The sequence below is a fragment of the Panthera tigris genome, chromosome D2, assembly GCF_018350195.1.
Source record: "Panthera tigris isolate Pti1 chromosome D2, P.tigris_Pti1_mat1.1, whole genome shotgun sequence".
NCBI classification, from domain to species: Eukaryota; Metazoa; Chordata; class Mammalia; order Carnivora; family Felidae; genus Panthera; species Panthera tigris.
This window is the reverse complement of record NC_056670.1, coordinates 60559561-60586342: the sequence shown is the minus strand read 5'-3', so window position 1 is coordinate 60586342 and position 26782 is coordinate 60559561. Positions and strand designations below refer to the sequence as shown.

General features: G+C 42.3%; 1 protein-coding gene across 9 annotated transcripts in view; it reads left to right on the top strand.

Annotated features, from left to right (window-relative positions):
* Window positions 1-16463, top strand: part of NT5C2 (5'-nucleotidase, cytosolic II) — a 98669-nt gene extending 82206 nt beyond the window's left edge. For 7 of the 9 annotated variants that reach the window (XM_042960370.1, XM_042960371.1, XM_042960369.1 and 4 more), the window contains 13 exons: window positions 4180-4271; window positions 4406-4463; window positions 5501-5594; window positions 6216-6269; window positions 8816-8899; window positions 9951-9992; window positions 11096-11203; window positions 11475-11541; window positions 12243-12413; window positions 13741-13792; window positions 13919-13979; window positions 14110-14286; window positions 15056-16463. In XM_042960370.1, the coding sequence (XP_042816304.1) occupies window positions 4180-4271; window positions 4406-4463; window positions 5501-5594; window positions 6216-6269; window positions 8816-8899; window positions 9951-9992; window positions 11096-11203; window positions 11475-11541; window positions 12243-12413; window positions 13741-13792; window positions 13919-13979; window positions 14110-14286; window positions 15056-15292 (1297 nt within the window). In that variant the 3' untranslated portion in view covers window positions 15293-16463. Of the gene's footprint in view, window positions 1-4179; window positions 4272-4405; window positions 4464-4682; window positions 4772-5500; window positions 5595-6215; window positions 6270-8815; window positions 8900-9950; window positions 9993-11095; window positions 11204-11474; window positions 11542-12242; window positions 12414-13740; window positions 13793-13918; window positions 13980-14109; window positions 14287-15055 lie in introns of those variants that run through there. The other 2 variants (XM_042960374.1, XM_042960375.1) reach the window with 2 other exon arrangements.
* Window positions 16464-26782: the final 10319 nt, after the last annotated feature.

The window sequence follows — 26782 nt, the reverse complement described above, 5'->3', positions numbered from 1 at the left end:
GAGTAAGCTTTATTTTCATAATCAGAGTATTTCCATTCCCCCTAACTCGGACTTTCTGCCTTAGTAAATAGTAGATAAAATTTACTGTCTACAATGTTTTGGTCTACTATTTTTTGGTGAAACATCCCAATTTTTTCTTTAAAAATCACAATACCACAGTTTGACATTTTTTGTCCTCATAACTTTGCAATTATATATTTTCTCCACTATTATACTACTTAATTTACTACTGATACTGCATTAGGCACAGAGCAACACTTAAAACCAAAATAGATTATCTGTCAGTCTCTTGTATAACTTTCCTATATATTATTTTCAAAGGCAAAATAGTAAAAACCACACAGTCTGGATTGAAATTTTTAAAGAGAGAGTGTGTTTTTGGTACTTACTTTTTGTGATAAGAGGCACAAGCTAACTGGAAGTGTACCAGAATATCATTTAAATCTGAGATCACAGCAGTGCCCTGTTTGGAATTGAAGCATCTGATATAAGATTTTTCAGCTGGAATTACATAGGCTCAAAGGTTTCCACATAGACATAGTGCAAACAGTGTGAAGTAAACACCCCACCTTGACACATCTGGGCAGGCCAGTGATTATATCTCCCTCTCTTTCACTGCTCCTCTCATGAGGGGTTTGTTCAAGATCCATGAATATCAGGAGGCAGGATTTAGAATGTGAAGTGACTGCAAATAGTGTTAGCAGCCTAAGCTATTTTATAAATGGATATTGTACCATAATTCAAAATCTCAATGAAGATGAACCAAGGTTCTATTTTTTAATGTCTGAAAAGGGATTTTTGTGTTATGGAGAAGGGTAGTCAGGAAAAGGAAAGGAAGTTGTTCTATAAATGAGTACTGCAATTAGTGTTACTAACTCAGGATCCACAGATCTTCTTTCTTTCCCCAAATAAACTAATAAAGTTTCCAAATAGCTCCTTTGGAAGTATTTTTAGTAGTGTTTCAAAAATAAGCCATTTATTTTTTTTATTAAAAAAAATTTTTTTTGATGTTTTTATTTATTTCTGAGACAGAGACAGAGCATGAGCAGGGGAGGGGCAGAGAGAGAGGGAGACACAGAACCTGAAGCAGGTTCCAGGCTCTGAGTTGTTGGCACAGAGCCCGACGCAGGGCTCAAACTCATGAGCTGTGAGATCATGACCTGAGCTGAAGTCGGACACCCAACCAACTGAGCCACCCAGGTGCCTCAAAAATAAGCCATTTATGAGTAATGCAGAATCATTCAAACAGCACTTAACACTCTACAGTCTTTAGAATCCAGAGGAAAAGCCTGTGGAGAAAGAGAGGCTGAGGATGGAGAGAGAGGGAAAGAACAAGCTATTGAAGCATACTGGTGGATGAGGCTGGCAGGGAGGTTAGGGCTCCATCAGGAATTGCTTTACACACCTTGCCAATGAGTTGGGGCCTCTTTTTTTGGACAGGGGCAAAGGCCTTTAAAGTTCTAGGATGGGATAATGTTGAGATCACATATTTATTTCTACGAGTCACAGAAAGTTAGCAGTACAGTAGTCCATAACAGTTTTCCTCCCAGCTCCCAAGTCTAGCATTCCTTCTTCTGGGATACATTATCTGCCCCCAGTTAATATTTATTTTAAATACATGCTAGCTTGATTTGACAATTAAGAGGGCAGAAGTGAGCAAAGGGCAGAGAGCGGGGGGAAAGAGAGGGAGGGAGAGAGAGAGAGATAAATAAGTGGGGCTCACTCAAAGCGGGGCTAATGTTTTACCTGAAGTGGGGCTCGTGCTCACCCAATGCAGGGTTCATGCTCACTCTGAGTGGGGTTTGAACTCAGAAACCATGAGATCGTGACCTAAGCTGAAGTCAGATGCTTAACTGACTGAGCCAACCAGGTGCCCAACACTTAAACAGAATGTAATTGCTAACTCTATAAGTCATTTGGGTTCTTATTGCCTAATAAATAACTGTTAACTATCCTTATGTAAAGGAATTACTTTTTAATGATGGAGAGAATAGGAAAGTGTATCTAAGGAGACAGTGGCATCTTACTAAACCCGACTGAGGAAAGCATATCATTACTATTCCCTTCCACCTTAATTTTTAATACAGAAAATCTTAGAAGGCTAGAAAATGAGATATTCTACAAAGTTATTCCTTACTGGGCACTCTTATTTCAGAAGGGTGACTAAGACAGGGAGCTAATGTGATTTTCTTTTCCTAACTAGAATTTATGCCATTGGTAGTTAACAGACCCAAGCAGGAATTTACCAGGTTACAAACTGAGTACAAACTTTAAATTTGATGTCCTTTATTTAGATTAGTTATCTTTATATATTCATTGTGAGAACTGTGCAGTTTTTAAATAAATATTTTATTTTTAAGCAATCTCTACACCCATCATGGGGCACGAACTGACAACCCCAAGATCTAGAGTTGCATGCTCTACCATCTGAGCCAGCTAGGTGCCCTGAGGATTGTGCATTTTTATGTTTTAGTTTTTCTCCCTTTTGGTTTCTCTCTACATTTTTTTTTAAATTAATGCTGTCCCCTTCAACTTCTTGGAGTGTTTCATTTCACTCTCCAAGGTTCCTGGGCATCTCTAACAACTTCTGTCTGTTTTGCTGGCTTTTTTCCTTTTAACCCTAAATGTTCCCCTTGGGTCTATTTCAGTCTTCTGTTTTTCCTCTGCACCGTAAGTGACCTTATTATCCACTATAACAGTCTTCGTGGCTTCACCTTTTACCTATGTGTAGATGATCCCAGTTCTCTCTTAAGTCTGAATCTCTGTTTTAAGTTTTTGACCTTGTTTCTAATTAATCACCTATAAAAATCTGTTTACTTTCCAAAATAAAACTCCTCTTACACCTACTTGTTATTCAGTTTTCATATTTCTGTAAATGGTACCACCACCCTACCCTCTCAGAGACATCCTTATGTGAGCATCATCTTTGATTCTCATGTCCTCATCTGCCACAGCCAATCAGTCCCCTGGTCTTAATTCATTTTACCTTGGTAGTCTCTCATGATTAATGCTTCCCTTTAATTTCCTGTCCCATCACTCTAGGAGAGACCCTTCCTGCTCTCATCTAGGCTGCTGCAATAACCACTTAACTGATTTCCCAGTCTTTTGTGTTAGTTAGTTTTTCTGCGTAATGAAGTACTTGAAAGCCTGTTGGCTTCAAACAACGACTGTTTTATTTAGCTTAAAATTCTGAGAGTCAGCTGGGCAATTCTGGGGTTGCTCAGCTGATCTGGAATGGCCTGACTCACATGTCTGGCAATTGGCAGCCGGTGGTGGGCGTTCCTCATTTCTGTATGTAGCCTTTATGCTCCAGCAGGTTGTCTCTCTCACTCACACAGCAGTCTGAGGTCCAAATGCAGCAAGAGTAAGCACGCCCCAATATGCAGGTGTTTTCAGAGTTTCTGCCTGGATCCCTAGTTGCTGCTGTTCAAACGTTTATTTGAGGGTGGAGAGAGAGAGTGAGCCTCTTAGCTGGAGTAACTGCAAAGTCACACATTACAAAGGCATGGAAAGAATTTGTAGCCATTTGTGCCACAGATCACATTTCTTTCTCCTTTTTATCCTAAAACTGTTACTAATGGAGTATTATTACAGTTTAGCTCTGATGGTTTTATCCTTTTGTGTAAAGACTGTCAGTGGCACCAAAAACCTGTCGATGGCACTCTGAGTGCCTCTGAGTGAAAGATATCAGCATGATCTGCCTCAATTCATCCTTCTAGCTTTATTTTCCTCTGCTCCCCTGTCTGTACCCAGTTTGGACTAGTTTCTGAATTGGATCTTCTGAGCCTTTAAGGACCAGCTTCTGTGCCACCTTTTTCATGAATCCCTCCTAGATTTCCTTCTTCTCACACCCACATTCACTTTTTTCTACCCCTTAAGTTGAAATGGTCTCCTCTTCCTCAGTTTTCTCATAGCTCTCTGCACTTTCTTGTGGCAGTTGTGATTTTTTACTTTGTGATAACTGTTTGTGTATGTGACTCACCTCCCTTAGCCGACCGAGGGCTGTTTAAGGGCTGGAACCCGAGCTTGTTTATCTTCATAGCTACTCACATGTAATATTTAGACCCTGCCTTGCATGTAGCCACCAAAATATTTGAATGAAGTTTTGAATGATGAATATTTCTCATGGTTGTAATGTTCATTTTTTGAATGTCATTTAATTTAAATTTTTTCTTTCAGACCAGAAACTAGAGAGCAGTATCCAAATAAATTTATCCAGCGGGATGACACTGAAAGATTTTACATTCTGAACACACTGTTCAACCTACCAGGTAGACTCATTCTGTGCTTATATATGGATGCTTTCCCTTCTTTTCATGATCATTTGTCTTTGCTCAAGGGAGATAATGAAATAAGTTTGAATTATTTCATTTATGTTTATGAATATCTGTTCTTCATTTTTCAGAGACCTACCTGTTGGCTTGCCTAGTAGATTTTTTTACTAATTGTCCTAGATATACCAGGTATGTATATAGTGTAATTTTCTTTTTCCAATTGATTTTTTTAAATTAATGTACAGGGTTTTAGAGAACTGGCCATTGTAGGTCTTTTCTGCTTTTCTGAAGTGAATTTAGTGCTAGTGAGAGATGCCACATTGCCAGCCTGAGAGATGGGACAGCACCAGCAGCTCCATGCAGGCTCTCACCTCCCACACGGCCCCCTCTCCTTGCCAGTGTGCTGCAGCCATGTTTGGAAGGGACCACTTCTGATTGGCTTCTCCTGGGAATGAAGACGGCCAGCAGAGGTGCTAATTGTGACAACTGAGTGGGAGGTTTGTGTGATGATTATCTGTCCAAGCAGAATTACACTAAAACCCCCCAACTCATTTCACAGCAGCTACCCGGGAGCCATTCAGCGATGACAGTTTAGTTTCATTCCCAGGCCCAGCAAGATTTGATTGAGGAGTAAATATGGTTTATCCTCCTCAAAGTAAAATTTTGTTTAAGTCTTGAACAAGGTATCCTATCCTTTTTAGGGCAAATTGTATAACCACTGCTGAAAGCTCAGCCGTATGTGTCAGAGTTGGCTAACTTATCCTGTCTAGGCCTTACCCGCTTCAAGGCACTAAATCTGGTGGGGCACCAAGTCACTAAGCTAAATAGAAAAAAGGCAATACCTTTGTACCTAGAGAAAACATCAGAAGAGTCAGGATGAAGAGCACCTAAATGACGAATTTTAAGTTTTAAATGTTTCTTTGATGGGAACCTGTTTCTTAAAAGTGATGAGTAAAAGAACATGATATTTTTGGAACTGACCTTTTAGGTTTCATTCAATATATTGTTCTATCACTTTGTATTTGTTCACAATTATTGTATTCCATTGAACACTGTAGTCCTTTCTGGTTGTCAAAATGGATTTTTGTTAGGGAGTAATTATTTTCCTAATTAGCCTAGTCTTTCCATGTGATCATGGAATCCTTGGGTCCCCTGGGCAATGTTTGGTATTCATTTTACTTACCCTCTTTTGGATTCCCTGTCATGTTTTTTTCATCTTTGTATAGCTGTGAAACAGGATTTAAAGATGGGGACCTCTTCATGTCTTACCGGAGTATGTTCCAGGATGTAAGAGATGCTGTTGACTGGGTTCATTACAAGGTACCTGGGAGCTGCTGCATCACCTGTTCACTCTGTGGCTTGTGTCTTGTGGTCTGACATTAACTTTACAAGTGCAAATAGAGCAGAATTTTTCTTCCATTAAAAAAAAAAAAAAAAAAAAAGGATTTGCCAACTAGTGACAGCTCTCTAGAATACTTTTCTTCTTGTCTTTGTCCTACTTTCGGAAGTTATGCTGATCTTTCCTCCCGTGATCCTGCTTGGCTTCCAGCTCTTACTTCAGTTTTCATTTCCCAAACTTAGAAGAGATTTTAGTATTAAGATTATACTTCCCCCTACCTTTGAGGATGATTATTGTTTGTTTTTTTCCAAATACCTAACAGGAGGTACTGTTTGACTAATACATTAATTAAAATTATACTTACTATAAATTATACTGAATAAAATATGAAATACCTTTTGATTTCTTGTTTAAAATAAACATAGTTTTATATTTTAAATACCTTTTGGAGGCAGAGTTGCAGCAAATCACATCTGCTTTATCATGGCCATCTCTATGTACTTTCCATTTTGGTAAATACTTAAAAAATGCATTTGGGTTGATAGTAGTATAAACTATTAAAAACTGATCTTGTTCTTATTTTCCTTTTTTTCTTCCTGTAGGGCTCCCTTAAGGAAAAGACAGTTGAAAATCTTGAGAAGTATGTAGTCAAAGATGTAAGTAATAAAGGGGAAAATAGATCTGCAAATCAGGGAAATCAATAACAAACCTATTTATAATGAAATGGATAAAGGAAGATACTAATTTGTCTTGATATAATATATGTCAAGTACAATCACCAGGAATTTTCAGCCAGAACATAGGTCTTAGTAGTTTTCCCTGTTTGTTCCTTGGCAAGAAGATCCAGTATATCATTTGTCTTTTTAGCTCTAATGATAATAGCAGCTAGAGTAGTTACTGTGTGTACATCACTGTACTAAGTGATTACATGCCCTTTAATCTTCCATATAACCCTGAGTGAGGTATTGTTACCTCTGCTTTGTAGATAAGCTGAAGGGGGCTCCTGGGTGGCTTAGTTGGTTAAGCGTCTGATTCTTGACTTCAGGTCATTATCTCATGGTCGTGAGATCAAGCCCGGCATTGGGCTTTGTGCTGAGTGTGGATCCTGCTTAAGAATTCTCTCCCTCTGGGGTGCCTCGGTGGCTCAGTTGGTTAAGCATCTGACTCCTGATTTTGGCTCAGGTCATGATCTTGCGGTTAATGAGATTGAGCTCCACATTGGGCTCTGTGCTGATAGCATGGAGCCTGCTTGGGATTCTCTCTCTCCCTCTCTCTGCCTCTCCCCTGCTTACACTTGCACTCTTTCTCTCTCTCTAAAAGAAATGCATTAAAAAAAAAAAAAAAAAGATTCTCTCTCTCTCTCTCTGCCCCTCCCCCACTTGCACTCTCTCAAAAACAAAAACAAAAAAATTTTTAAAAACCTGAGGAACACAGGTTATATATAACTTATCCAAGTTTATACAGTAAATTTTTTAAATCTGTAGATTATGGAATTGTGCCAATGTTAATTTCTTAGTTTTGATCATTGTACAATGTATAAGTAAGATCTTTAATATTAAGGGAAGCTAGATGAAGAATATGGGGAAAAAATCAGGCTAGTTTAATTAACATATAGTGTCGTATTGGTTTCAGGAGTAGAATTTAGTGATTCATCACTTAACATACAACATCCAGTGCTCATCGCAACAACTGCCCTCCTTAATGCCCCTTCCCTCCACCCCCAGCAACCCTCAGTTTTCTATAAGTAAGAGTCTCTTATGGTTTGCCTCCCTCTCTGTTTTTATCCTATTTTTCCTTCCTTTCCCCTATGTCTATCTGTTTTGTTTCTTAAATTCCACATGAGTGAAATCATATGATATTTGTCTTTCTCTGACTTACTTTGCTTAGCATGATACACTTGTTGCAAATATTTGGCAAGATTTCATTCTTTTTGATTGCCAAGTAATATTCCATTTTGTGTGTGTGTGTGTGTGTGTGTGTGTGTGTGTGTGTGTGTGTACACACGTATGTACACACAAATCAATCACATTTTCTTTATCCATTCATCAGTGGACATTTGGGCCTTTTCCATAATTTGGCTATTGTCGATGGTGCTGCTATGAACATTGGGGTGCATGTGCCCCTTTGAATTAGCATTTTTGTATCCCTTGGATAGTAGTGCAATTGCTGGATCATAGGGTAGTTCTATTTTTAACTTTTTGAGAGATCTTTGTGCTGTTTCCCAGAGTGACTGTACCAATTTGCATTCCAACCAGTGGTGCAAAAATTTGGAATTACTTTAATGTAAGAAGGAAACACAGCTCCAAGATGAGATACTTCCTTTTCTCACAGACTATGAGTAGTGGAATGCAGTATTTTTTTCAAAGTACTTTGATACAGATTTCTTAGTGCTTTCAGTCTTTGTACTTCCTTTTTCCCCTCCACTCCTAATTCCACTCTTCTTTCAAGAGAGAACACTGAGGGGTTCACAAGAGGTCCAGGAGAATTTGAGTGAAGGAACCTATTTAGTGTGAGAGAAGGAAAAGCTGCTTTTCTTTCCAGTCTCATCAGGAGTTAGAATTTCCTCATGTGTCTGCAGATGGGTCTGAGCATTTCTAGGTTCCATCCTGCACATGGCATTTCATTCTACAAGGTATACAAGACAAAAGCCTACACAGGGAAGCCATATCTCATGCTCTCCTTGTATTTTGCTGGTGATGTTTTAAATCAGCTTCTCTTCACCTTTAATATACCTGATTCATATACTTTAAGAGATTACAAAGTAATTTAAACTCCTTCCTGAGGCAAACGTGAGGAAGGTAGAGATGGTTTTATTTTTCAATTTAATTTAATTTTATTATTATTTTTTGTAATCTCTACACCCAGTGTGGGGCTCAAACTCACAACCCTGAGATCAAGAGTTGCATGCTCTTCCGACTGAGCCAGCCAGGTGCCCCAAGGTGTTTTTAATAAGCATATTTAATAATATATCTAATAAGCATATCATCTGTATGTGTCATTTTATATATACACCTATATGTTATATACACCATGTATACTGCTTAATACTTCACGCGTAGTGATAATGTGGTCTTTTAAATGTAAAACTCTGAAATCAACCAACCCTCAAAGCGCATCCCCTATGCTTACTCAGGTAGACAAAAGTTGAAGTGACTGTGTATTTGTGGTTTAGTGTTTCACTCATCATCATATTACATTTCAGGGAAAACTGCCTTTGCTTCTGAGTCGAATGAAGGAAGTAGGGAAAGTGTTTCTTGCCACCAACAGTGACTATAAATACACAGATGTAAGTGCCTAATGTTCATACTTGTTTATTTACACAGAGGAGTTACTTTGGCCTAAGGAACTGGGAATGAAGATCATGAGGACACTCGTTAAGTGAGGGTATTTTTTTGCCATATCATTTTGAGAGCAGAGTGGAAAAAGAATATATAGCTTAAGGGCCACATTGGAGTGGTTCTCAAATTTTTCTAAATATTTCTTTTGACTTTTCCCTGATTACAGTTGGTTACTTGAAGGTTTTAATTTGGAGGTTGTTTAAAATATTTGTGCTGATTTTAAAAAGGCTTCTGTGTCTCTTTGGTGCATCATTTATATCAACTTGAGAAGTCACACATTTATTTACTGCATATGTGTAAATGCCCTCCCTGCTGCTGGGAGCCAGATAGCAGAAGATGGTGCAAAGATGTTTGGACTCTTCGCCATCAAAATTTACTACCTTTTAACTTAGACATTTCTTTGCCAGGACTAAAGCATGTTGAAAAGCGAGTTTAACTCCTTAGCCTCATCTTATTTTTGCTAAGACAGTTACAGGCGTATAGTACTAGCAAGAAGCCCAATGCTCTGCAATTCTCTTCATGCAAAATCTTGATTTAGAAATCTGGTGACTTGTTGGAGTAAGCAGTCTTACAAAGCCAACAAATCTAATGGTTCATTGGCTTGGTTAGTCTAGAAACAATAAACAGTAAGGAGGCCAACGTATATTATTTCCATGTGAGTCATTAGTTTTGTCGATGCCCTGACCTCAGATACCAATTCCAAATATGTATTCCAGTCCGTTAAGAGGATTTGGTAGGGATATATGGATGAAGTGTACAAAATTACATCCTAGAAGCCTATGTCTTACTGAGAATGTCAGCTGTAGTTTGTTATGTTGAAGCATTAATTTCTGGCTTCAGCTGCCATGATTTCATAAACTTAGGGGAAAAAAGAATGTGATAAATCCTGTATTGAAAAAGACACGTCATATGAAAAGGTTGGGTTTGAAGTTTTTTTTAGGTGCTGCATATTGTTTGCAAAAGTAGTATATGGACCTGATGTTGGATTTTTTTTTCCAGAAAATTATGACTTACCTGTTCGATTTCCCACATGGCCCCAAGGTACTATATGTAACTTAACAGACCATTGCTTTTAGTAATAATGAATGCATTTAGTGATCCTGGAATATTAAGAGTCAGGAATTGTCAGAACTCCTCTAGAAATCTTCATTAACCTTAGAAGCAATGCAGGAGCTAGTGTAGTTTAACATTGCTAGAGATTTGAAAACATAGTAGATAGAAATAAAGGGGAGATATTTGTGTTATTTAGTAGGATGGGATCAGAATAATTACGGCCAAGAAGTTCTGTGTGGAGTTACTAAGTTCGTATGGCAAAGTAAGGAATTTTCACATTGAGGAAGATAGATGATTAAAAGAAACAGAAGATATGTATATTCTTGGCAACTTCTAGATACTACTCTTAGTTATTGCTGAGTTTTGTTCAAGAACAGTTAACCTTGATATTTAGCAGAGAAGTCTTCATTCCCACAGTGTGGCTACACTTAAATTTAAGGAATACTCATTGCAGCCTAGTCACATCCTTGTGGGATTTAGTCCTTCTTTGGTTAAATATCAGTAAATCTCTGTTTTGAAAAGGTCACCCAAAAGCACAGCTTGACCTTACAAGTTTAATACCCTGGTCCCACTTCAGGATAGAAAGCATGTTAATGGGCATAACTTCTCTATTAGTGCCGTGACGAGCCTCCAGTATGAGCCAAAGGCTAATGTGTACCTAGAGCCATTATTCTGAGAACATAACCAATAAAATTTGCTAGTAACATTTCCATGTTAGTTTGTATACTCAAGTTCTGATGCTGATCTGCCTCTTTCTTAAATTGTCTTCTTGAATATCAGTTTGCATCTTTCCTTCACAACCCTTTGAGCCTTTTTTGCCTATTTCAGAGTGTGAGGACACTTTCCTTCATATGTTAAATTGCTGTGAAATGTTAGTAGAGGAAATGATTTAAAATGTGTTAATTTATATTTTCACCTTGCCTGCTTCCAAAAGAATATGGCCGCTAACACACTGTGTTTTTAATACAATAGTGGGATCTTCTGTGTATACTTAATATGTCTACATTCCTTACATTTGAGTGAGATTAAATATTAGTGCCTCAAGGGTTAGGAGTGATGTTTTGGCTTTTGCTGTTTCTCAACCTCATCAGCCTGGGAGCTCCCATCGACCATGGCAGTCCTACTTTGACCTGATCTTGGTGGATGCACGGAAGCCACTCTTTTTTGGAGAAGGCACAGTACTGCGTCAGGTGGACACAGTAAGTCAAGAGGATTATCTGTCTGCTGGCACATTGTCCTTCGTATTTCTCCTTTTCCCACTCTTATTCTTCCTAAGGAAACAGGTATTTTTAATTTATTATCCATATCTTTCTTTTGAATTTCAGAGTTTTAATCTTAATTGAGATAGCCCAATAGTTTCAAAAGAATATAATTCAAAAGTGCCAATCATTTAGATGCCTATCCAGATTGCATTTTGGGTGGAGATTGTGATAGAACAGTAAATTATTAGAAAGTCTTCTCTTCTCACAGAAAACTGGCAAGCTGAAAATTGGTACCTACACAGGCCCCTTACAACATGGCATCGTCTACTCAGGAGGTGAGTCACAGATTTCCCTTTATTTAGTTTAAGTCTTTGTTCAGATTTCATCGTGAAAGCTTTGGTGTCCTCCTGGCAGAGTGCCAGTTATACTTTAGTATTCTGAAGATACTGTCTCCTGAAGGTAACTGCTTTAGTCACCTGCTAATGCAGTAGGAGTCAGAGAGAACAGGTTTGAGAAGTTGTTAGTATGTCCTAACGAATCTTTGATTTTCACTAAAAGGATCAGGGTTTCCTCATCCTTTTACGTATTTGAGACTTTTTCTCAGTGTCCTGGAATGATTTGAGGTGGTTCTCAAAGGGGTCCTCTAGGAGCCCCTGTGGACACTGATGCATATTTCGTTGCAGTGAGAAATTGTTGAACAAAACAAAATTAATGTCAGATCTTCTGTGATGAGAAATGGCTGTGCTTTGGGAGAATTATATTTACTAAAGCTGAGACATGTAGTTTTGTTGCTCTTGGATTTGGTTATCAAGAGCTCTGGTTAGCACAGTGGAGCTGAAGGCCTTGCGTTAGAGGCAATAAAAGGAATGATGAAAGAAAAACAATGGTGGGTCTTTAAGGTGAGCGCTTTTTCTAGTCTGCTCCTTGCATAAGAATAAAATTAATCAGTACAGTATCTAATGGTTATGGTACTTAGAATTCTCATTTTTAATATGGAGACATTTTTGTTTTCCCATTGTTCATTCCCTTGTTTCAGGTTCATCTGATACAGTCTGTGATCTCTTGGGAGCTAAGGGCAAGGACATTTTGTATATCGGAGATCACATTTTTGGGGACATTTTAAAATCAAAGAAACGACAAGGGTGGCGAACTTTCTTGGTGATTCCTGAACTTGCACAGGAGCTGCACGTCTGGACTGATAAGAGCTGTAAGGAGCCATTACTCTTATTTTATATCCAGCTGTATGAATCAGTCCTCTTGGATGAACTCATTACTTCATATGTGGGGAGAAAGAGAGGGGAGGCAGAGGTAGTCAAAGATACTTCCCTCCAGCCAGATATTTTACAGAACTCCAGAATTTGAGGAAATAGGAGAGGTTCGGGTGTTCAGCCTTTCTCTTGCATTCTTTCAGGGTTAAGGACAGAATATTGCTATCCTGAATTCTATTACTATAGCAACTAAACTGTGAATTCCACTTCCTTTTGTAGTCCCATATTTTCCAACCACACATACTAGTTCCCTGTCTCTCTGCCACCAGCCTCTGTGATGTTGGGGGCATTGATGACTTTGAGTAGTAATTACATCCCTTTTTTTTTTCCTGCTCTTCTGAGAAGTAGAGAATGAGGCCAAATTGTATCCTCTGAACTGTACATGCAATTGAGCTGTAGGTCTAGTTATGTAAACCCGTTTGACCCGTAAATTCTCCAGCCAGTCCTAGCTAGCATCACCCACAGTGTGGGGAGAGGTACTGCGTCAGGTAGTTACCCCAGCTCTACTACCTAATACCTTCATGCCCTTAGTCAAGTTACTGTTAGTTTCCTCAAATATGAAAATGAGGATAATACCTACTTTATAAAGTTGAGACTTAACTGGAATAATGTGTATATAAAGATACAAGTAACAACCTTTCTCAACCTAGGCTCCTCATCTGATCCACAGAACAGAGAAATTGATTAGGTGACTCTCGGTAGGTAAAGAAAATTTGTTAAAACAGTATATACATTAGGGCTTCTCTCTGGGGAACCCAGGTTGAGAAAGGCCAGAACCCCAACAAAACAGGCAACAGCTGCTGGCTGTTGCTTGTCCTTGGTGGGATTTTCTGGCTGGTCCTTCATGCCCGTTTTCAACTTTCTACCTCTGAAATTCTGTCAGTCTAGTTGATTTGGCTCTGTTTCCTGGATTTGTGACTCAGGACACATCCCCTAATCCTCATTCTTTGATCTGAAAATAGAACTGTTAACACTTGTTTTGCTGCAACACACCTCCAATGGGATACAAATTAGCACTCAGCATCCATTGGGAAAGAAGAGTTGTAGCTAGCTGTGTTGAAGTAGAAGAAGGAATCGTGGCTTTCACTTGCTGCCAGATCCCAAGCAGGGCAGGAGTGGGTTTTCCTGAAGCAGGAGAATAAAGTCATTTTGTACACTCATCATAGCTTTACCTTTCAGTCATAGCTGCAGCCTGTTAGTTTCAGGAAGAGTTAAAACCTGAGTGCTTTTTGTTGAAAACATTTTTCTTTTCCTTCCAAACTTTAGCACTTTTCGAAGAGCTTCAGAGCTTGGATATTTTCTTGGCTGAACTCTACAAGTAAGTTTCCAGATTCTAAAGATAAACATTTCTTTCCTAAAACCATCTACCTCTTTGAGAATCAGCTAGGTCTAAGAGACCTCTTTCCCAGAGATTTTCAGTGGAGTTTTCTTTTTTCGCCTCCAGGCACCTTGATAGCAGCAGCAATGAGCGCCCTGACATTAGTTCCATCCAGAGACGTATTAAGGTATCCAAATGGGATTTGGGAGAGATCTTGGAAAATAAAGTTGTGATTTTTGTCTTCATCCTGTGATACAAGGATAGGCACATAGCCAGTACCCAACAACTACTAGAATTCAGTCTCTTGTCTGTTGTAGAAAGTAACACATGACATGGACATGTGCTATGGGATGATGGGGAGCCTGTTCCGCAGTGGCTCCCGACAGACCCTCTTCGCCAGCCAGGTGATGCGGTACGCTGACCTCTATGCAGCCTCCTTCATCAACCTGCTCTATTACCCCTTCAGCTACCTCTTCAGAGCTGCCCACGTCTTGGTGAGTTGACATAGTCTTAGGCTGCTCTTTACAATAAAGATAGACACTTACGGCTGAGAGCTGCAGCCAGCTTTGTGGGATGGCACAGGAGAGTTTGGGTCTTTTTTTTTTTTTTAATGTTTATTTTGAGAGCTGGGGAGGGGCAGAGAGAGAGGGAGAGACAGAATCTCAAGCACTGTCCATGCTGTCAGCACAGAGCACAACACGGGGCTCGATCCTCTGGATGGTGAGATCATGTCCTGAGCCAAAATCAAGAGTTGGCCATTTAACCATCTGGGCCACCCAGGCATTTTTTCCTAATTTGCATTTTTTTTCCTAATGTGCAAAAGCCCGTAACCAAGTTCCATGCTTGCACCAAAAAGGATCTTTGAGAAGGTATAGGTAATGGCATAGGGTATAAGTGTACTCTGAAATTTGTCATATTAAAAGTTGAATAGTGAAGACTTTCCTTTTTTGTGAGCACTGCAGTTTTTATAGTGCTGTGTTCAGATACTGATCTATAGCAGGACTGTTTTTTTGCTGTGAAATAGGAATCTTTCTCCCCCCATCTTTTCCAGTTTCGGGCTCTAATAATTGAGATCTGGGCTGTTTTAAGAGTTGAGGATGAGAGGAAGGTAGTTCCTGGAAGATGCTGAAGTATCTAATTTGGCTTGGCCTTTGATCCATTATAGACCTGTCTCTGCACAACCACCTAACCGAGGGAGAAGGAGTTAGGATTTGGGAAACTGTTTCACTCCACCTGCTTTCTGACCTTCTGACTTTGTTCTAGATGCCTCATGAATCAACGGTGGAACATACACATGTAGATATTAATGAGATGGAGTCCCCTCTTGCTACCCGGAACCGCACATCAGTTGATTTCAAAGATACTGATTACAAGCGGCACCAGTTGACCCGGTCGATTAGTGAAATTAAACCCCCCAACCTCTTCCCACTGGCCCCCCAGGAAATTACACACTGCCATGATGAAGATGATGATGAAGAGGAGGAAGAAGAGGAAGAATAAGGAGGAAAACCAAAACTGAGCATCCATTAAACACGTTTTGGCAGGACTTCCAGGAGCAAAGGATATCCCTGTTTGCGTTCTAGTGGTGGGTGGGGGAGCTCCATCAAAGGTACATGTGCGAAGTTTCTGAAGACCTTAAAATATTCTAATCATAGAGAGATACTTTTTAGTAGTTTTGTTTGCACTCTGCAGATGGTTCACAATTGTAATGGAGTCTGTATTGGAAGAAAGCAAGGGTGAAGCCGGGCTGAACTGCATGCAGAAGGCTCCATTGTGGCTTGTGACACCATTTCCTTGTCTGGTTTCATCCTCAGTATATATTGGATATACCAGGGCTAGTGAAGAGTATCCAAGTGGAACGAAGAGGTGATCTGAAAATGATATGTTACAAATTGTGCTCTTACTCCAAAGTCCATCCTGAAATTTTCAGTGCATTACACAGTATTGTATGTCAGTGGAGAAATATATTGTTTCCATTACCAAATGTGGTCTTCTGTTAAGGTCAAGGTTCTGTTTACAAGCTTTGAAGTGTCCTCAGTGCCTGGGGGCAGACTGCAGGCTTCAGTGGTCTTGCACAAGTGTTTGGTTTGCTATAGGGCTTGCCTGGAATGCACTGCAGTGATTCTGTCTTGAGGTAAAAGTCTTCATCTAATCTTACATTTTTTTGATAGTAGAAATGCTTGTTATCCAAAAGCGGTCTTTTTCTCATCTGGAGTAAATCTAGAGAAAGAATTCAGCTGAAAGAGGACAAAGGAGCAAGCCCCGTGAAAGAGCATAACTGAGTAAAGTCATTAGTGTGGGCCAGTGTGGCTCGTGCCGCCCAGACTTCCGGCCTTCCCTGTCCTCTAGAGTGGACTGTATTCCACAGTCAAGCATGAGAGGATGGGAAGAGGGTTCTATCAGTCAGAACCTTACTAAAGCAGAGGGCACAATCATGTGAATAAATGCACTTCAGAATCCCAAGAGAAATCACTTGTTATTTTGAACAAGAAGGGATTGTTACTGTGTCCTAGAGGGTACCGGGCTGCCTCGCCGTCGGCAGAGTGGCTATAGCAATTTGAATAGTGCAGACTTTCCCTTTAACCTTTATATATTCCTTCCATTCTTCCTGGTGAACACAGAAGGTAGATTAGTTGCTCTAGAATTCAATAAAGTATATTTCTAATACTGACTTTGACCCCTTCCTGTAGCACAACTTTAATAACCGTTGGTCTTTAGGTGGGTGTAGGTTTGGCTAGTGCCATCAATTTGACATTCTTCTACAGGAAGGTATAGTATAGCATGATTGATGGCTAAATTTATAGCACTTAAATAGTCCTCAAAACTTTTTCATGTCAAGTTTTTTAATACAGGACTATGAGGTGAGGCTTTCTAAAAATTATTTGATAGGCAGGGAACACAGTTCAGTAATAACATAGCCAAGACCATTTTATATCACCACTTTCAGGATACATGGTCTATATATGAAGTCATGCCAAGAAACTTTCTAACTGGTATCTACTAGGAATATACGCTACTTTAACAGTGATCAGGTTACAAATGCTGTTGCAAATAGCAGTTAAATGCTGTCCCCATTTAAAATTTTAGAGAGTGTGTTTGTGGTCACCCCAGCTATTATTCTCGTTCAAGTGGAGCTAGTGCCCAGTTTGGCACAGTCTTATATTTGCTCAAAGCCAAATAATATTTAAGTGGCTACAGCTGCAGAGCTAACTTATAATGGAACATTTACATATTTTCCCTTTTAAAGCAAGGACCATTATGATCACTTTGCTTTAATTTACCACACTTTTGGTATTGTGTTATTCACATAAGATCTTACCTGTGTAAGAGTTTCTAAAAGTCAGATATCTGACAGTGGGTCCAAAGATCAAAAAGGAAGAAACACAATTGGAAGAAGAATTCCACTGCTGATCAGAGCTTTTTTCAGGACCAGCAAAACCTATCTTGAAGAGCCAGGATTCCATAAGCATAGAAGACGCAGAACAGAGTGTTTAGGTGGTCCATGGGCAGACACTCAGAGTAGATAGAATTGAGCTTGCTAAAACATGAATGTGAGTTTCGCTGTGGCCAATAGTTAAGGAGGCTGAACTTAATGTTTTTGTTGTTTTTTAAACCTGAGGCGTGTTACACGGTGAGAACACAGTTCTCCCAACTCTTCAAAATCTCTTCCCTGGGTATTTGAAAAGCACCAGACACCCTTTATTGGGTGCTAGACTGAACTTGTTCAGGGTTGACAGGGCCCCTGGCACACCCAGCAGCTAGGTGCGGGTGCAGCAGACCCCAGCCCTGCTGGGTTCCCTTTTAAGAGGACTTGCCCCCTACATTCATCTCTATAGTGTTTCAACCTTAGATTTTCTCCTCCCATAAGCATAGTTCTGAGACCTAAAATAAGAAAGCAAGCCCTTCAAGCCACCCTTCCCAAGTTATGATTGGAGCTACAAATCCTTAGTCCCGTTACTGTTTTTAAGCAACTACTTTAAAAAGCCACTTGCAGTGACATGTCAGACTTAAAAGTACTTTGTTCATGTTTAGATACTTCTAAGTCAGATTTATTTATTTAAGAAATATTTTGTCAACAACTTTAAAGCCCTGCAATTTTTCCAAGGCTGACAGAGCATTTAAAAATACTCTTACTCACCACAAATAGCCTGAGACAAACAAGTGCATATCTAAGTCTGCATTAAGGGTGGGAGCTTTGTACACATTCCGTGTGATGGAAACTATTTAACCTTTCCTTGATGGTGGGAAAAACGGTAACTGTGGCCCAGCTATTGCCATACAGTCAGTCCATGGCCCAATTCCTCGCTTGGTTTTGAAGCTTATACCTCAATATTTAGGTTTCTCATGACTTTTTTTTTTTTTTTTGTGACTAGAGCATAGGGCACTTAAAATCTTTCCTCAAATGGAACATTTCAAATGATACGCAACTTGGAAAGGACCTTAGAATGAAATTTCTACCATGGAGGTACCTGAGCAGCCCTAAAAGTAAAAGAAAAACGATACACTACCATCCAACAGCAGAGAGGCCATGTACAGCACCTGGGAAGCAGAGCCAGGTGACTTGTAACCCACATCGTCCATCCTGCACCTCCACTAGCATGAACCGGCATTTCACACTGTTCCTACCGCTGAGTATGTGCAAATAGCAGAAAGCAAATCCTCTTAAAAAAAAAAAAAAACAACACAGCATTCACTTACAGAATGAACAAGGCAGCTTTTCCTAGCAATCTCACCCATTTTTCCCTACTGTCAGACACAGTATCTTCATCCCAAAGCCACAGCAATCTTATTCCAACAAGGATAACACAATTTCGAAAATAAAATACAGTGTTTTAAAGTTCCACTGAAGAGGTTTAATGCAAAAAGTACTCCCAATTGAACACATATCTCAAGCTTGCTGTTACTCTAAGTAGTTTATATTTTCTCTTTTTTTAATGTTTATTTTTGAGAGTGTGCATGCCAGAGCGGGGCAGGGGAAGAGAGAGGGGGGCATAGAGGGGAACAGAAACTGAAGTGGGCTCTGTGCTGACAGCAGAGATCCCAGCGTGGGGCTTGGACCCACGAACCATGCTGAGCCAAAGTCAGACGCTTAACCAGCTGAGCCACCCAGGTGCCCCGGTAATTTGTATTTTCTAATTTAAACCAGTTTTTGGTCTAGTCTATTTCTTCCTACAGAGATACCTTTGCTTCATTTTATTATTAGAAAAAAGGTGGATTAGATTTCCTCATGAGTCCTATCAGGTACAAATAGGTACCCAAATGGTCTGCTCTCCCATTAAGCTCTTCCCAAAGCCATGTCTGGTTAGGGCTGTAGACAAGGCCTGAGGAGGCCAGGCCAAGATAAACCTCACCACGTGCACTGGAGCCCAAGCAACTGAGCGCACTTTCTCTCCAGGAAAGGCAGCACTAGTCCTGAGTCTCAGAAGTTCCTGAGATAGTTGGAAAGATTTGCCAAGCAAACCTTTCAACACTAAAAAAAGATGCTTATTGTCCAATTTTTTGAGAGGGTTCTCACCAGAGGTGATCTTTGACTTGTGGGTAGGGCTATTTTGAAGCAAGTAATTTCATTATTGGACCCACTGCCCTCAAGTCAATGATGTAGCAGAATTGTAGCAGGGAAGCTGGCTCAATCTAAATATTCCCATCCTGTGCTGGCCTACTGTGTGAGCACTCCACAGTCATGAGCACCCCAGCAGGAAAAGCAGTTCGATGAAGAACTCCAGCAGCTGATTCCCCCTTGCACCCTTAGGCCTCGCAGTTATCCACCAAGGGAGATGGCATGCTAACAGAATATCCCAGAGAAAGGGCCCTATGAACCATTCCTTTGCTCTGGGACATGTCAGTATGAGCAGAAATGGGAGGATGTTGGACAGAAAAGGATGGAACAGTCTTAGAAAGCAAGAGCTTATTAGGCATCTAGTAGGATTCAACCTTTTGGCTTTAAAGAATCCTCGCTATCGAAATACTTCTAAAAAGTACAAAAGAAGTTTTCAGAAATCAACTCCAGGTTATGAAAAAGTCATTCAGTTTGTACCACTTTCTCTGCAAGCCCCTCTGGTCACTATCTCTGCCTCAGAAGTACTAAGTTGAGAAAAAGAGCTGGGCAGCACAATTTGTTTTATGAACTAGAAACCCCAGAGCTTTCTTCATGGTAAAGCTTAGTAATGAACTGACAGGTACCCCATGGATGCCGAGGGAAAGCTTAGGAAAATCACCTCTACTTTTATTGGAGAATTTCCTGATTTGAGCTCAGGACTCATCTAGACAAAGTGAGTAAAGCAGGAAAAACTAAGCAAAACAGCCAAGTGGGAGTTGCTATTTTGGAGAGAGAATTCCTTCCCCAGCCTCCCTTAGTGCTTTCTTCTCTGCTTCTAAGGAAAGAAAACAGACTCCCAAGAAGGTAACACTTTGCTAGAATATAGGTCTACTCTGTTCTACTTTCCAGAAGTTGGGGGTGATGACTCTGGAAGGGAACATGGTGATTAGGTCAGGCATGTTCCAAAGCCAGTCTTGCCAGCAGCCCTTCACTGAAAAGTCTCCGTCCACAGGGCAAGTGTAAGTAAGGGGCCAGTCACCAAGAGGCTCAATTCTCAGAGCATGATCCTCTTTGGATTGTAAAATAAATAAAGGCTAGGAGTGGAGGAAAAATGGATTCCAGAAAGATGTGATCCAAGAATAAACCACAGAGGGGCAGTGAGCCTCGACCAGAAGAGTTGCAGGGTCTGGTCACATATGAGTGAGGAGGAGGATTAAGAAGAAAGAAGACTTGAAAAGCAGTGGTGGTGGAAGAGGAATGTGGGCCCCAACACTGGGTTATTAGGGAAGGTGGATGCCTACAGCATCCTGAAGAGCATCTGAATGCGACTCCTGCACTCAGGCCTGACCTTTTTAACTTGAGAGTGAACCATCTGTGCAGGCTACCACCTTTCTCCTAGCCTTTGCAGAGCAGAGGACCTACAGAGCCGTTTTCATCTTCAAGAGCCAGCGGAGAGGCTTGAAGGAGGCCTCTGGTCTTGCCTAGGAAAAAACAGCTTGGACACTTGCCCAGCTGAACTGTGTGTTGTTCGAGCAGCAAATGTCGGGCAACTTGAGTGAATCGACAGGGGACAGACTACAATCTTTGCAAAGGAGAACCTTCCCTCCCCGCCCTCCCCACCCCCACCCCAGAACCGGTGGGACAAGACTGTGGTAGAGGTGGAGGCCCACTTCTGGTATCTCTCTCTTTTAACATAAGACTTCGTGGTATGTGTCCAGCGGAAATGCCCTGCTGTGTTGCCATGCCGACAACCAATCCCAGCTTTCCCACCAGGACAGCGATGCTATTGGGCAGGGGACCGAGGTTGGTGTTGCATAGATGAAAGGGGAAAGAGGGAACACACATCCGCTGGAAGGGTGAACAGAAAATCATCATTTATCTAAATAGAATAATAGAAATGAACAAAAACCTTTTAAAACAATCACAAAATTTACAAATAAATTGGTACAAAATAAATAGGAGAGATTGTAAATCTACAACATCATTTGAATTATAAAATGCATTCATTATGACAATCAGCTCATGAAACCTATACATGTCATTTGTGCTTCTTTAGGTTTATGTACACAGCTCTCAATACTGTGCTTGGAAAACTTCACTGCTGAAAAGCATGAAATGTACACTATGACACAGTAAAGGTTGAGGAGGGTGAAAATCAGACACAAAGCAGGGTCTTATTTGAGGGCCAAGGCAATACTGGCATTGGGCCTCAAAACCAAGAAAAGGCATATTAGAAGCCCAGATGGGCAGGCAGCTTCCATGGTCCAGAGAGATGGATTCTGCAATCCAAGGTGGGAAATGGCCAGTTTGCCAACCTGGCTTGGGAGGGTGGGAGTGAGGAAGGACACTCTGGTCTCACAGCCATGCTACATACCATCAATTGCATACAGAATAGACCCAGTCACCAGAACCTCAAGTATTTCATGGAGATACTTGGGAGCCCTGCCTCCATCATCATCCCAAACATTAGTCCATCAGGAGTAGTGGTGGGCCGGATGAAAGGGGCCAGAATGCTAGGGTCAACGTTAAGAGCAGCAACCTCTTTATGACAAAAACAAACAAAACCACTGCCTTCTCACCCACTTTAAGGGACAACAGAACCCTAGGCTCCATGGATGAGGGGCTCTAGGAAATGTCTTAGTCACAGACAATGTACTAACAGTAGAGGCATATGTACATAATAAATAATAATATAAAATAAAGCATATACATTTGTAGATTTAAAGGACTCCAGAAACAAGAGAAGTCAATGGACTGATATACTCCACCTTCACAGTAGACTCCAGACATGGAATCATGAATCAGAAGCTAGGATGGGGCTCTCTGGGGAATCAAAGTCCTGATGCCTTATTCTTTCCCACTCCCTTCTGCTCTGGGAGCCTGAGACCAGCTGTGTATACCAAGGGGCCTGGGCCTCCCAACACAAAGGGAAGGCAGCCAAGCCCACCAGGTCCATGTAATAATTCTCTCCAGGGTGAACCTGAAGAAGAATCTGGCCCCAAAAGAATCACTTCCCAAGTGACTCCATATTGGTCAGATGGGGGTAAATGCCAGAAGATCCCCTGCCAAGTGAGGCAAGTCATTCTTCCAGTGTATGTTTAATACCCCAGCGGGTATTCAAACTCAAAGACATGTACTCATTCAAGTCTGTCTGATAGTATGTGTTGGAGCTGTGTACATAAAAACCTTGGTATACAGATTCCTAGAACTTTACTCTCTTGCTACTAGAACCTTTGTTCCTGTGTTGCTTCAAGTACAGCCTGGTATTTCCCATCAAAGGATATTTACAATGGTTCTAGTGAAATTACGTCGGTGGCTCTAGCATATGCAGACAGAAAGCTGAGCCAACCACAAAGGTCTAAGAAGCCAAGAAAGTCCCTGGCCCAAGATGGCACGAGAAAAGTTCCAAGCTCTGCAGTTGCTGTGAATTCCCATCATCTCCTTCCGTCCCTAGGGCTGACCAGGGGCCCTGGAGCCTTCAGACAGGGCAGAAGGAAAACCAGCAAGTAAGCATTCACTGCAGGGAGAATGTCTGCAGGTGGTAGAGGAAAAAGGCCCACTGCTGCAGCCTTGAGGGACAGGGACATCAGCAGGCTTGGCAAAGGTGCACCACTCACCCTCAAATGAGGCAAAGGAACCTCATTTTAGAGTTCTCTGAACTCATCTCTCTTATCAGCCCACTTGAATACAAAAGAAATACGAAAAGATAAAGATTTGTAAATGGCCCTGAGATAATAAAAATCCACTGAGTACGTTGCTCCTTGATAAATTTACATCGGAAAGTTTCTGAATCACCCTAAACCACGTTCCTACTGAGTTCCCCAAATCTCTCCTACATCTGGATTAACCTGTAACTCACCCAGATGTCCTTCCTTGCTGGACAGAAGCACCACCAGCCCGGAGCCTAGAGTAGAACCAAACCTGACCCAGGAACTGCATCCTGAGAAATGGAGCACTTGTACCCCAGAAGCCTCTGCACCTTGAACTGCCAGCTCAGTCAACCTCCCCCCCCCCCCCCGCAAGAAAACTGTCCTGGGGTCAAAAGTTGACGGGGAAGTTGTTCCCGCTGCCCATGCCACCAGAGAACTTGGGTCGTGTGATGTGCGCCAAGCCAATCCTCCCTGGAAGCTTCTTGTTTGGTAAGCACCCTTCCTTTGCCAGCCCAGGGGTCTTTTGTTGGGGAGCACCCCTGGGAAACACTGCAGGAATCTTGGGCTCCTGGGCCAAGAAAGATGAAAAGGGCCACAGATCCCTGGCTGGTTTTCAGGATTGGGGTTTGTTCTTATTTCTGACCAGCCAGGACAAAGGCTCAATAAGCCAGGGCCTTACTTAGGTCTGCTCCACAACCCGAGAGAATTTGAGAGCAGAAGTTCACAGTCCCCGCATAGCCCCAATTCCTGTTACTTCAATCCTAGATAAAATGCAATCCTACTTGTATCTACCACTATTTTCCTCGACTTGGAAAAGCTGGTCCTTTAGTCATATGGTACTGGGGATAGCACAGGTAAATATATTCACAGTTAATGTTCCATACTAGCGTGAAGTTCTGCATTCAGCCTTTGCACAGACGTTCCTTAAAGTAACGTCAGGTAATAGCAAGATGCCTTATTTCCTCCCACTTGGAGAAGCCAATCATGTCAGCATGGGCACTGAGCTCTCTCCTGTTAAGTGAGGTGAGGAAGGAGGGAAGGACAAAGTAGAATGCCCTTTGAAATGTAAATTATGTAAGAACCAAGGCTTAAACTAGTTGACTAGCATCCCAGTATCCATGTGCGAATCTTAACATTATGTTTTCCTGAAAATTTAAATATATAATTTTAGACTCGCCTGATGAATGTGGAACAGAGAGAAATAAAGGGAAAGAACGTGTAAGGCAGTAGGAAATGCGTACACACACACACACACACCCCTCTCATGTATAAAGCCAAAGCAGACGGTCTTGGGAACATCTGGATACTAGGGATCCAGTTTCAGATGGAACATTTGAGATGCTACAGTGGCTCAGAGCAGGAGGAGGCCCTATCTGGTCCCACAGAGCCAGGGCCCAAAGCAAGGGCCACGGAAGCCACTAGGGAGAGGCCCTGGGTCTGACAACAAGAGCTCCAGCAGCATTGAGGACACCAGGACCTGTGTCTGCTCCACAGCCCACTCTCTTCCACGCTTACAAAGCCAGCAGCCCCAGTAAAAGATGGTCTACTGGTGGTGCTAAGAACTGACTACTGCACGTGGGGATCTCAAATATTTGATTCGCTTTCTCTGCCAGACTCGTTGACTTTATAGATGTAACTGCATAGAACTTCTAAGCTAAAATCATTCCACTGCCCAGAGAAGCAATGAGCCAGCATTTCTCCATCAACAGCCTGAAGTTAGTTTCCAGAGGCAAAGTGGGGCCTGGAAGAGGAATCTGATCGCTCATGACACTGAGTGTTACTGGAAGGGTCTTGAGCTTTTCCCCAAAGCAGATGGAACTAGAGCCAGGAATTATTTTGGATTCCCTGTTGTTACAGAATAATGGGAATAATCAAAGGTAAAGAGTGGTTTACAGAAAATAAGTGCAAACTTGGGAGGCTAAAATTTCATCCTCTAGAAGCCCCCACTGCAAAGCCACCCCTGCCAGCACTTTACAGAGGACTTTTCAAACAGCCACCACACTGAGCAGGTATGATGGTATTGAGAAGTTCTGTTTCTCTCTGAAGTCAAGGAGCTGGCAGCTGGAATCCCTTCTCTGCTCCCCGGACTCTCACGGAGCTTTCGGGTTCACAGAGGAACAGTGGGGCTCTGAAAAAGATCCAACACATTAACTCAGATTCCAGGAGCTCCTTCCAGTAGCAAGGCACCCTGAGACGGGCCACGTGTGGCAAAGCAGATCAGTCGGCAGAGACTGAGGGGGCAGAGATCCTGAAAGCCAGAGGAGCCATGGCGTGGCAGGCCAGGCTCCACCAAACTACCAGGAAGGCAAGCGCAGTCCGGGCCCAGAGGACGGACGGCGTGGTTGTTGGGGGGTCACCCCCACCCCCCCGTGCAAGACCCAGGTTTTACTTCCTTAGAGGGAACTCTCATTTCTGCGCACCCCATGGACAGTCCCAGTTTCCACACCACACTGGGGTTGTGTTTAGCCACATGCGTCTTAAGAAACGGAGACCTTTTAACTTGGATGGGTCTGTTTATAAAAGGGGACACTGACACTGCAGGGCCCCACTCACATTAAGACAAAGTGGGGGCTCCATCCCGTGGTAGTACGTTTGGTGCCAGCAGCAGGCCGCTTAGCCCCTTCGCAGGCCCCCCCCCCCCCACCGCCGTGACCTCTGCCAGTTGAGGCCAGTACTTGCCTCACTGAGGGGCATGGCACCTGATGAGGAAGACACTGCAGGACCGACGTCCCAGAGGAAATACTGCGGGAAATGCGCATATGACACTAGAGCCCCAAACCGCTCACCAGGAGGCAAGCCCAGCAGGTGGCCGGTTATTGCACAACCACAGCTCCCACCCTCCCCAGAGCCCAACCTGGGGGGCGCGCTCCTACCTTGAGGAGGGAGAAGGAAACCGCCGCTTGGCCCGGGGCTTCCCTTCGTTCAGTGAGACCCCGCGGCCAAAACGCTATCTTCTTGGCTAGTGACTAGAGGCAGCACGGAGTGGCAGCTCTACACGAGCACTGCCATCAGTATGGATTCAACTCAGTGTACGAGCGTTGCCACCAAAATGCACTCATCCCTCGGGTAACACTTAAAACAGATAAGATAGGTAAGAATTCAGTCACTCAAGAAATACCTCCTGACATTAATTTCACTACACGTGATGAATTTGGCATTAAAAGGCGGCCGACGCACACATGAAACAGCCGCAACACACATTTGGTTTCTGAATCCCTGTTCGGGGCCACGCCGACCCTGGCCGTACAGGCAGCCTCTCTGTTGTGGGCCGCATCTGAGGCGGGAGGCACCGAGGTCCTCAGGCGAGGGACACGGCCACTGCCGGGCCCCCCAGGGGCCCAGGGACAGAGGGGGAAGAGGGGCAGCTGGCTCCTGGGAGCAGGGGTGGGGGCTGGCAGACCCCGAAGTTCCCTCCTTTAAACCCACGGGTCTAGAAGTGCCCTCAAGGCATGGCTGGAAGCCGACTCCTTTTCTGACCATGACAGAGGTCCCGGTGGGAAGGGGAGGAGCTTGAACTCCACACCACGTGATTACTCAAAAGCCCTGTGGAAGATTTCCATTTGGCATCTGTGTAGCAGCATCCTGGGTTAACAAGAGCGAGGACGGGGAGGTGGGTGACAGCGCTCGGTAAGCTGGGGAGAAGGCCTGGCTGGGCCGGAGAATCCAGGCTGTAGGAATGTCGGGGTGAAGCCACCTTGCCTCTTGCCAATGATAAACCATGGGTTTAAAATTCATTAACATTCATTTTGGTGATAAAAATTCCTTAGAGTAGGAGCAAAATCACATTCCAAGCAAATGTTAAAC